Source organism: Neopelma chrysocephalum, unplaced genomic scaffold (assembly GCF_003984885.1).
Source record: "Neopelma chrysocephalum unplaced genomic scaffold, ASM398488v2 Primary Assembly neopelma1_84, whole genome shotgun sequence".
Classification (NCBI taxonomy): Eukaryota; Metazoa; Chordata; class Aves; order Passeriformes; family Pipridae; genus Neopelma; species Neopelma chrysocephalum.
This window is the reverse complement of record NW_020897746.1, coordinates 8,847,565-8,859,709: the sequence shown is the minus strand read 5'-3', so window position 1 is coordinate 8,859,709 and position 12,145 is coordinate 8,847,565. Positions and strand designations below refer to the sequence as shown.

At 38.0% G+C, this 12,145-nt stretch overlaps 1 protein-coding gene across 5 annotated transcripts in view; it reads right to left on the bottom strand.

Annotated features, from left to right (window-relative positions):
• The window catches only part of HELZ (helicase with zinc finger), a 90,665-nt gene that overhangs the window by 37,230 nt on the left and 41,290 nt on the right, over positions 1 to 12,145 (bottom strand). For 4 of the 5 annotated variants that reach the window (XM_027691995.1, XM_027691999.1, XM_027691997.1 and 1 more), the window contains 4 exons: positions 9,330 to 9,663; positions 5,222 to 5,352; positions 2,684 to 2,863; positions 2,100 to 2,204 (listed from right to left, as the gene is read on the bottom strand). In XM_027691995.1, coding sequence (XP_027547796.1) covers positions 2,100 to 2,204; positions 2,684 to 2,863; positions 5,222 to 5,352; positions 9,330 to 9,663 — 750 coding nt within the window. The remainder of the gene's footprint in view (positions 1 to 2,099; positions 2,205 to 2,683; positions 2,864 to 5,221; positions 5,353 to 9,329; positions 9,664 to 12,145) is intronic. The other variant, XM_027691998.1, reaches the window with a different exon arrangement.

The window sequence follows — 12,145 nt, the reverse complement described above, 5'->3', positions numbered from 1 at the left end:
TATTTAAACAAAAAAACCCATAAACTCTACATTTCCAACTTTTATGTCCCATTATTGACAGGATAATTTATTTAGTGTACATCTTACCCACAGAAATATCTACATGGTTCTCAGCACTCAATGCTAAATAATTCAGCTTTTCTTCTTTGAGAACAACACAAATATTATGTTGCTCCCCACTAAGCTATGGAAACATTTTTAGCAAGGATACTGAACAGCCAACTCATGCCTTGTAGAGTAAATAAGGAGTAAAATCTAAAGCAAATTTGTTCAGTTATTTAGAAACACAACAAACTCTGCAAGCAGCACATCCATCTTGGATAATTAACTGCTTCCCCTCCACTTGATGCTTCCTTGAAAATATTGCAAGAGGCTCAGATCACCCTGTAATGATTTTAATTCAACAGTCATGATTTTAATTTGAAAATATATCTTGACAACAGTCAATAAGGGAAGCACATCCATAATTAATTTTGAGCTGGGAGTCTCACACAGCTCTGGCCTTCAATTCAGATAAACTGACCTTCAACTCTTGCCCCAGCAGGTTGAAATGTACTTAGTGCTCAAACAACAATTATATGTTACATTTTTTATTTGAAAAGATCCATACTTGTGGGTCCACTTATATATATATATATATATATATATATATATATATATATATATAAAAACCTCCAGAGGTGCCTCCATTTTCTAAAACTTTAACTTTTTATGGAGGTATCTTGACTATTTGAACAATATCAGATAAGCTCCAGCAGCACTTTTTGAAGGCTTTGTAGCCAATACTAAGACAATTAGACTTCAATTCAAACATTTCAGTGACTTTTTAATTAGTGCTGTAATTTTCTTGGCAAATAAGTACATATATATTAACCAGAAATAAATACCACTTTTGTTTTTGTATTTTCTCATACTATTTCTGAGACTGCACTATGTAGTTGAAAAAAAGAGCATAAAAGAAGGTACCAACCACAGTAAAACTGTATTTAACTTTAACTCCTTGTTCTGTTAAATCATACCCCAATATTCCCAAAAGTGTGGATTACACGTTTTTTTCCCCACCAGAAAATTAAGACACCATCATGCTTTTCATCACAAAGTGCTTTACAAATCACCTTAAGATAATCTGTGTTAAAATACAACCAGATCAAAGGTATCTTTTCAGACAGACGCTGCCTTCTCCTCCTTGGCCAGATCCTCAGTGTCTGTAAAATGTCACATGGCAACCAAAGCCAACAAACCTAAGAGAATTTCCACCTGTTGTAAATCTAACCCTTCCACATAACTTCACTGCCTTTACTGACACTGCATAAAATATAAGTCCAGGATGGCTTTTAATAGCCAGCAAGTAAACAGGGAGTCATTTCCTTAGTAATATCATAAACTCACACACTGGCATCCAGAAAATGATGCCCATAATTTAAAATGTATATATACACCAAGCTGGCAGGATAAAGTATACATTGTGATTACTGTGCAAAATATTCCCAGGAGCAGATTTATGCCCATAAATAAACCCTCCTTAACTATTTCCATGCAAGTTTACCCTCATTGCTCTTAACTTTCCACTTCTCCATTTTTTTCCTTAGCTTATTTCCCCAAAACCCCAATTGTAAAGTACATTTCAACACAATTGTACTCAATACAATGACTTCAAACTGACTTATCAGAAGAGGCCAAACTACTTTCACATGATTCTCTAAATATGCAGCTCCTATGACACCAAAGTTTTTCTCCAAGAAGGAAGGTGGGTAACCCCAGTTTCCAAATTAGCATTTTAAGCATGAGCCGAAATTTTCTGGAATTAAAATACCATAAAAGTTCATTTTATTTTATCGTAGTAGCTTTGAGAGGAGCATATCAAAAGCTTGCTCATTAGGAAAGACACATTTATCAACAGAATAATAAAAGCTTAAAAAAGGATGTCTTTATTTTTATTTAACAAATGACTCAAAATTACATTGACAATGTTTCACATTCCTTTTAGGCTGGTAAGGCCAATATGCTTTTATGTTTCAAAAGTTCTTTAACCTTTTTTTATAGACACCTTTTCTTAAGAACAGTATTTTATAGACATATAATAAGCCTTAAAAAAATACCTGAGAGGTCTTGCCTGGGGATTGCCTGCTTCTACATATGGATGTAAATAATCCTTTATGTAGAGATCAGCAGCACTATTAGAATGGGTGCAAATGAGAATCCTGCTGGAATAAATGGATGCAAATAAAAAAGCAATGAAGAAACAGAAAACAATTCAAAGCAGTAGAATACAAAAAAAAGGAAACAGTGGCCATCTTCCTGCACATTTCTCTTCACAAAACTAGGCACTAACCTACTGTATGATTCAGCCCTCAACTCAAACCCTTCACTTATGAGAAGATTTAAAGTTCAAACAGATTTTCAATAATTATTTTGTAATTATTAATCCAGACTTGATATTAAGGAACAGCTTTGATTATCTAGCACACTGCAAAACTTGCCACGTCGGGCAAATCACAGTCATTCTACATATGGTTCATTTTCATTAGCTTTGTTCTAAAACAACAGGCTAAGATTAGAAAATTACTTTTCCATTCAAAACACGACGGACGGCTCGGGTTTGTTTTCTCTATTTCTACTTGAATTTAAGTAAAAAAACTGCCTCTTTTTTCTGCCAATCAAATTATTCAGTGGTCCCTCTCACCTGGTATCCTGCTGTTGGAGTATGTGCTTGACTGCCTGAGCCAGAGTGAAGGTTTTTCCTGTCCCATAGGGACCGATGATAAGAACAGGAGGCAGTTGTATGGACAGGGGGGTCGTGATCGCCAGAACAGCCTCTTTCTGCTTCGCGTTGAGTCGAGGGTCCAACTGCTCATCCCATTGTCTGGGCACAAAAAAAAGAGGCACCAGAGGTTACAAACACAAGCTCTGCCAACCCACTGTCAGGCAGAGATGACAGCAGGGATGATTTCCAAAGCTTTCCAAAGATTTCCAAAGCTTTGGAGAAATCAAAGAGCCTTTACGGAGCTGCTGTATTGATTGGGGCACTGAGGCACATGAAACAAATCAACAAATCATATGCTTTAAGCATAAAAATTTGATATTGGCAATAAATCAGTTGTGTTTTTCTCACAAGGAACCTAACTATTCTCAATTTACAACAATAATTAACCTGCATATTACATATGTTAGAAAAAGTACACGCTGCACCATCCCCTGATAACAAAACCAAGTAAACATATAATGATTTTCTACTACTATCATGCAAAATAATAGTTATATTAGTTATGTTTCTTCCCTGCAGTATTTTTATTGTCAACTTTCAAAGTCAACAGTTACACAGCTCCAGGGCTTGGGAGAGTTATCTACAATCAAATTAAAAAGTAATTAAAAAAACTAATTGCTACAAATTAACTACAAACTTCTCTTTACCTTTTTTTTTTTTAAGATCATCAAGGCACATACCTCTAATGGCAAAGCAGTCTAAATAAAGGATCTGTGCTGTAACCAGCCAGTGATACCAGCACTAAGAGGAAGATGCTTTCAGAAAATTCCAATGAGCATAAGAGGTTAAAGATTTCTAGACAGAGTTTTTAATATTCCCAACTGACAGATTTAAAAGTAGACATGCATAGTAAAAAACACCTGTCACTGCTGCACATATGGCCATACTTTAGTAATGTGATCTGCTTTGGTACAAGCACCACACTTCTTACAGACTGGGAAAGTTTCTGTTCAGCAAGAGTCAGCAACAGGGAGTAAAATCAAGAGGGAATTCACTGAACTTTTAAGCTGGCAGGAGATTCTAAGAAATATCAGAAAGTAACAGGGACATAAAACAAAAATAGAAGAAAAACAGAGAGAAGACAGTTTGGAGTCAGGCTGATTCTTAAGGCAGGGCAAACCAAGACACCAGATAGAAAAAAAACATACTTATTACACTGACTTCAACTGAACTCCAACCCTTGCATCATTTATGTATTAAAAAAAATATAAAACATTATACAAATAAATTATATCAACTACAACCGACCTGTACACAAAGTTCCATCTAGTTGACTTACCTTTTTATTGAAATCACTGCTTCCTTCCAAACTATTCTTACACACTATTTCCTTGCAGGATTCACTCAAGACTTAATTAAGTCAGTGAACAGGTTGTCACTGACCTCCAGTAGCTCTGTAGTGTAACTCTATACAAAACCTATTCCCTTCTCTCTCCCGGGGCTGTCATCCTGCAATCCCCCAGCAATCATCCTGCTCCCGCCCTTCTATTGATCTGTTCTTCCTACACTTCCAAAGGCAAGCTAGAATTTTTCCAGTCATTTTTTGCCTTACATTATCTCAGGGTCTCAGGTTTCTGGCAGATCACTTTCCTTTTAATCCCTGAGCCATCTCCTGATTTGTCCTGTGCCACAATCCCACTCCTCACTCTCACCTTCGAGACCCCACACGACTCCTGGCAGGCTGGGCACGGGATCAGTTCCACATTCCTCTCATTTCCCTGCTCTCCAAGTGCAGAAACCTCGTGTCTCTGTTACCCTTCCCTATGCAGCAGGAATACTGACCATATTCCCTGAGCCTCACATTTCTCTTCCCTAAGCTTCCTCTTCGAGACAAACTATTTTCACTGCATCACTGCACCAGACTTAAGTTTCTTGAGAAGTATTTCTGTGACACGGGGGTTTATAATTTCATAAAGGAAACTGTGAGATATGTGTACAAAGAATCTCAGGGCTGCTTGCAACTGCAGGGATCCTTCCAAGAGTCATTCCCACACCTTCCACATCCACGCCCTCGGGGATATGTCCAAGTTTGGGCTCCTTGCATCAAGCTCAAGAAACATCAATGGATTCTTGCAAACAGGGCTCTGCACACTTGGGATCCTGCACAGCAAACTCCTTGGAACTGGTATTTACATTCCTATAAAGTATCATATTTTCAGAGAAGAGAGGCAGCACAGTAATTAACTGCAGCAGATTTGTTTTCTGCAGCCACAGTGGAACTGTGATGCCTCCAAACTCCCAGCTCAGGGACAACCAATCAACAGGTTCTGGCCCTCAAGAGGATCACTTCTCTTGTTTTATTTAGCACAGTTTCACTCCCTTCTCTGAACCCCCTCACCACTAATGAAGAGCAAGGCTTGTTTCTCGTTCTAGGGCACATTCCAGCCATCTGTTATGAGAAATTCAGGGCTGCATTACAGCCCAATCTCTGATATTAAAGTGCTGGTGTTCGTGTACCTGTTGGGACTCCAGGGGATGGTGGGAGTCATGCTGACATCTGGAAACAAAATACTGTTGTCCTTAATCCTGTCCAAGGCATAATGCATTTCACAGAGGGGTAAGCGGTTCAGCTGGAACTGGAGTTCAACCTGCAGCACAAAACCAAGGAATAAATGAAGAGGTGAACAAAAAGGATTCATTTAGAAAATGCTCATTAGACTTCGCTGTACGTGACACATTTTTATCTTCCTGCAGAGGCTCTCAGAAGAAAACAGTAAACAGCATTCAGTCCAAAGACCTGTGATAAAATTAACCTGCTAATTTTTGTTGGTTTGAATCAAAGATAAATACAGTATTTTTTCTAATGTGATTTTGTTGGTTGACTTGTAAGATAAGATTCCACTGTACTTTCAGAAAAATAATTAAAGGGAAAACATTCTTGGAATTTTTTTTTTAATACAAAAAACACTCCTGGAAAATACTATTGTCTTAAAACATTGTTCTTACAAATATAAGCTTTCACCCCATATTGTAAGAACAACCTCCACAAAAATGACAGGCCAGAAATTTTTACAGATCAGCAGATGACCTAAATCAGATGTGTGACCAGCAAAGATAAACCCCAAACATTATTTCTAGTCAAACATTCTGGAGTAATATTAACTTGTCATTTATGTTCAACTATTAGAACTCTCAAAAGTTGATTTCTAACAATCAGCTGCTTATTAATACACTCTTGGCTTTGTTCTCTCAATTACATGTGTTTTAATGCTAGTAAATAAAAGATATTGCCAATAAAAATTCTGGTACAGAGCCAGAAACAACACGCAGAGCACGTTAACATTCCTGATTCAATTCAGAACTGAACAATGGAGAGTGAAATTAGTTGATACATAAATATACTAAAAGAGCAAAGAGAAAAATACATTCTAAATTTGAGCTCAGGATAAAAGCAGCTCCCGGGGAAACAAAAACAGTTCACTCAGATTATCATTTACACATATTTAAATTTGCAATTATTAATCTCTCCCAAAACAAAAGAATCTGATCAGTGTTACCCCAGAGAACTCCACATTCACAACAAACACAGAAGCCTTTAGACAAAATTTGACACAGATTTGCACTAATATAAACAGCAAAAAAAACCCCAAGAGCTGCTGAAGAACTTCAAGTGACTGACACACATTTTTAGGGTTTTTTTGCAAAGCATTGCTGTCACTACATATTTATGTAATTACTGTGCTACAACTCTAATGAGCATTTGTGATTAAATAGGAGTAAATAAGTCCCTTTCTGAGATTTACAATGACTGTGAGCATGTTACAAACAGCAGCCAAATTACTGCAACCTGTCTGGAAAAGTACCCCTCATCTACCTGCAAATATCAGCTGTATTTACAATTTCTATGGCCATCCTTATTAAGAGCTTTCACCACCACCTTACAGGAGCTGGTTCTGTCCTACCAATTAAGAGCTGAGAAGAACAGGAGCAGAGCAAAGATGAGCTGGAGCTGCTCCATCAGCACCAGCACAACAGTGAAGGTTGAACAACTCCATGTCATCCCAGAGAAAAGCCATGGAGGTGACAGTCACTCCCATGCCCAAAGCAACAATCTGGCCTCACATCTATTAATTTTCTCCTCTATCACTCATTGATACTCTATTAGTCCATTATTAATCTCATGATAATTATTACTACCAATCAGAAGCAATAACAGATTTTTGCAATTATCTTTTTTCGACAACTTATATAAAGACTTTAAATTGTCAGCTAAACTAAGTTCTCGTTACATATTATAAACAAAATCTAATTTGTTATATTAAAGATCACCATGGTTATCAAAATAAGACATTGAACTTGGGGGGGGGAAAGAGAGTTAGAAAAGCAGATGATCACTTCTCTAAACACAACAGGCCTCTCTCAAAGCAACATAAACTTTTCTCATGAACCTTCTCCTATGGAGGAGAATTCCTGCTATGAAGGAATAATTTATCCCTCTAGATTTAACTACTTGTTGTATCTAACACTCCTTTATCTGCCCACAAAGTCCCTTCCTACCACAGGGATCACACCTTTAAAAATGCTCTTGTGCACCAGTAACGTTGACTTCTTGCAGATCATCGCCTTCAAAAGGATTTGTGAATTAGCATTTGCCTTTTTTCTGCCCTATTTCAACATTACACTGTTCATATCATTATGTAGCATGTAAAATCAACACCAGCTCTGCTGTAAATAAACAAGGTTTGCTTGTATCCCTGCAGATCGTAGCCATTAACTCTCAGTCTCTGGCAGATATAAAAACATTAAATATTCATCCTGACGATCACATTTTACAGCAGGATGTACAACCAGAAGTCTGAAGACAAGGGCAGTAACAAATCTAACAACATTAAGCAGGGAGCTCACTGAAGTGGATGTGACTGCCTGGAAAACTTTTTTTAAACAGGACACACGAATGTTGGAGAATTCTTTTTCCCCACTGCTCTTCCCAGCAGGTGGTTCAGGATTTGTCAGGAATGACAGCACAGCTCATCCAGCCTGAGGGGCACCTCAAGCTCCTTCCAGAGCTCTGTCCTTCCCATCCCTATCAGTGCTGGTTTTGTCCCCCCAACCACACCCTGCAGGTGTTTGGAAAAGGCTGCCACTCAAATGGTCCCAAACTTATGGTTGGTCTATACAGGGAAAATATCTTTGCTCAGACAGACCCAAGGCTGACAACAGACCACACAGTGTAATGATGGTAATTTAAATGCAGAAAAATTGTGCTGCTCCTCTGGGTGACACTTTAACAGCCCCTTCTGGGAGTCCAAGCAAGATGCCTGGCATTAAATACTTTGTATTATCCACCTGCACCCACCTCCTTCTTTAACAGCTTGTGATTTGTTTTGGTTTTAATGCTGCTTGGATGGAATCAAATAGTCCTATTTGCTGTGGCAGAGCACTGAATGAGGCCATCTGTGAAGGAGATGCCTGTAACCTGCTTTAATATACATTCCACAACAAGGAAACAGTGGGAAAGGAAGTTAATCCAGTGCCAGGTTCACAGGAGAGGACACAGAACAGAGGAACCACTCCAAAAATAAAACAGTGGTGGCAGCCACGGGGGTTTAAAGCACCAGTTCACTCCATCCCACCTTCATCAATGGTACATTTGATAACAGCAGAATATGTATTTATTATAGTTAAGCCAGAACAGCAGGTAAACAAGGGATCAGGAAGTTTCCAAGATGAATTATTAGAAGCAGAAACAAAGGAAACCACCTAACTTATCCAAACCCCACAGAAATCAAAGCAGTTTTGTCAATGTTTAAGAACCACAGGGAATATCAGCTCTACTGAAGAGAACAGCAAAATCTCCAGCATCTTTAACAAAAACTCCAGACATAGAAATTACAGTCTCCTCAGTTCTAACCTGAGGATCCCTTTCCAAATTTTCAGTTAATACTGAAATCAGAAAAAAAACTCCTCACAATTAAAATTCATTCAAATATAGGTAACAGTTTAAGAATTTGATCACCAGTTCACTGATACATGTAGGAAGTACTAAATGATTTTACAAACAACTTTAGGACCCAATTTTTAATGCAGAATAGATTTGCTGCCTCAGGCTAAGATTTATAAGACACTCAAGGAAAAATCAGTCAGTTCCTGAAGCCCCAGCTGATTTTGCATTCCAGTGGAGTTTCCAATAGAATCAATTAGGAAGTTTAATTATTGTTTTAAGAAAACAAACACAAAACCAAGAGCCCAGAACAACGTAAGTCTTCCCAGCCTCAATTATCCATGTTAAATTGAGACATCAGGATTCTTGCAAAACAAAACAAAATAAAAGGGAGGAGAGAGAATCCTTCAGTGGAAATGTGTTCATTCCAGGAAACTCCAGTGACCTTAATCTGAGGTTCTTTCTGTTTGGTTACAAGACCAATTACCAAACCAAACACAAGGCAAAGAGTTCTCAGAGCAAAGCCCCTGCCCTCAAACCCATTTGCACTTCACAATCCCTCAGACCATTTCACAGTCCCTCAGACCCACCTGCATCTCACAATCCCTCAGACCCCCCTGCATCTCACAATCCTTCAGACCATCTCACAATCCCTCAGACCATCTCACAATCCCTCGGACCCACCTGCATCTCACAATCCGCCCGAAGGTTCAGCTCCTCGCAGCATTCCCTGGATACCCTCAAGAAGATATAATCCTTTGTCTTCTCCTCGATAGCTGCTTCATAAACCTTCTCTTTGGTTCCTTGGGTCTGGGCTGACTTCTCTTTAGTGACAGGCAATAAATAAACAGCATTGACTTTGGTCATCACCAGCCGTCCCGCCAAAGTGTCTTCCGAGAGCGTTTCCGTGAGCTTAAAGCGCCCAAAAAGTTGTCCATTTTGGGCATATTTTGCACCTCCAGAAACACCAGTGAGCATGAAGCTTGCTACAATCTGCAATTGCACTTTTATGTTGAACCTAAGCAAGAAAGCATCGAGTCAGTGCACAAAAACGCTCTCAGATTCCAAAATTGCAGGTAGTCACATTCAAGATTCACTTCATCTCTCTCTCTCTCTCTCTCTCTCTCTCTCTCTCTCTCTCTGAGATAAATATCATATATATATATCACATATATCATCATATATATCATATATATATCACATATATATATCACATATATATCATCTATATATTTTTTTTTTAATTTTTAAATATAAACAAGTATGGTCCAACTGGCCCTTCATACGTAGCTGTCAAATATTCACACATTTTCCTTCTGCCTGTAAAGCACATATTTAAAAGAATCAACATCTATGAAGTTTAAAAAAAGAACCCACACAAGAGAGAAACACAGAGTAGATTTTCTGACACCAAAATAAGTTTGGAGTGAATGAGAGTTGCTATGCATGTGTCAAAGCAGTAAAAATTCCTATTTAAATAGTTTGTAGGGTATAATATATTTTTATATATGTATGTATACATATATAAACATATATATATATAAAATTAGTTGCTTAACTATGCAAGGAGAGATAGGCAGGCAAAAAGTAGAGTAAATTCCTATTTATCCCATGTCTCTCTTCCAGGCTGCACACCAAAGAGGGCAAATCTCCATCTTTAAAGGTAAATTGTATTATATCTATAATTCAGAGGGACTGATTAAAATGCTTTGAAAAAATCAGATAGTAGGCATTAAATTGATGTAATTTTATTTGAGATGAGGGAAAGGCATCAGAGGCTCAGCCCTATAAACCATCTATCCACAGAATTCCTATTGGCATCAGGTTCTCCTGTAATCAGAGATGTAAGAAATTCATCCTTTGCAGTTGCCATGTTCTAGAAATCACATGTACAACACGTTAAACTGACTTATTAGAACACTTTCTTGACCTCTCACCAATACACAGAAACCTCTTCCTAGGGTGTTGGGTTTTTTAAAACAGATTGTTTCAACCTGGTTTTAAAAAGAACAAAAGGGGGGAAAAAAGTCTGACACAGTAACAATATTCTGTTGTTTTCTCACCAGCAGCTTTTTCCTAAATTTGCAACAAATTACAGACAAAAAGTAAAACCCAAAGGTTTTCACAAATGAAATAAGCCTCTTGGAAAAATACCTCATTCTTTATGGCACTTTTCATACTCGTACTTGTTTTATTTCATCTGTTCTTCCTATAATTTTTATTTTAACCTAATAAGCTGGTAATTCATCACCTAAGCCCTGTAGTATCAATAATCACAAGCCTGTAACCATAAAATCCAACATTTTAGCTTGCTAGGTAATTAAACATCTACCAAACCAATCAAATATATTTTTTTCCATATCTGGCACATCGTGAATCCTGCACAGAAGCTGCAAGTTTGCCCCCGTGTGGTAACAGCTGCTCCTTTATGTAACATGGGCATTAAGTCAGATCCACGTTTCCCAGTCCTCCACTCCCCAAAAACAAGAGATGTTTTCTTACCTAACAGGGATTTGTTTGGTTCATCAGTGAGCACAAATGTTACTGCACAAGCGGCAGTGAAAGCAATCACTCAAAGCCATGTACTTCAGGGAGCACACAAGAATTAAGTGTAATCTTTCCAATTTCCACATGTACCAATAAAAAACCCCAAACAAAAAACAAGCTTTCTTCTATACAAGTGCTGCACTATTCCAAAGGAGCTATCAGCAAGTTAGCAACCTCTGCAACAGCTCATCTCTCATTCAGATGACTGTTAAAATACCAAATAAAACATTTAACCGAGTAACAAGAGGTGAGAATTCTTACCGAGATACAATCACTTGCTATTGTGAATTTATTTTGTTAAAACTTCCCCCAAGTTCATCCCTGTGCTGCTGAATATGCATGAGCTCAAATTCAGATTGATAACAACGTGCTGGGAAACAGCATTACTGCATTTCTGAGTCGAGGCACAGGTTAGTGTTTTCATAAATGACTGAACAGAGCCTGCTGTGCTAAAGGGAATCTAAAGTTTAGAGATAATCAAGCAATTTCCATTGAGTAAGCTGACACCTTCTGGCAAACTGTTAAACTGCAAAATTCTCTAAGGATTTGATTTAAAAAAAAAAAAATCAGAAGTTGCTTCTTTCATCCATTTCTCAGCCTTGCTTTGCAGGCTTAGGCAAAATAAGATTTTCAGTCTGATACAAATTGAACAAACAGAAACTTCCATTTCCTCCTAAGCACTGCAAATCCCAGCCTACCTGCAGTGCTAATGAAACTGGCTACAAGAACGCCTGTTGTTCATATTTAAACCCACAGAAATTAAAGAAAGACTTCATAAATCATTAATCATCCAGTAGCAATGCAAACAATAAATTTCCCAAAGGCAAATAAACCCGTTCTGAGCGAAGCCCCAGGTAGCACTTTGTTAAAAGCACATTCAGCACATTTGCTCTGAGCTCAGACAGGGTGTGCAGAGGGAAACCTGCCTATGGAGTGATCAGTGGAAGACACAG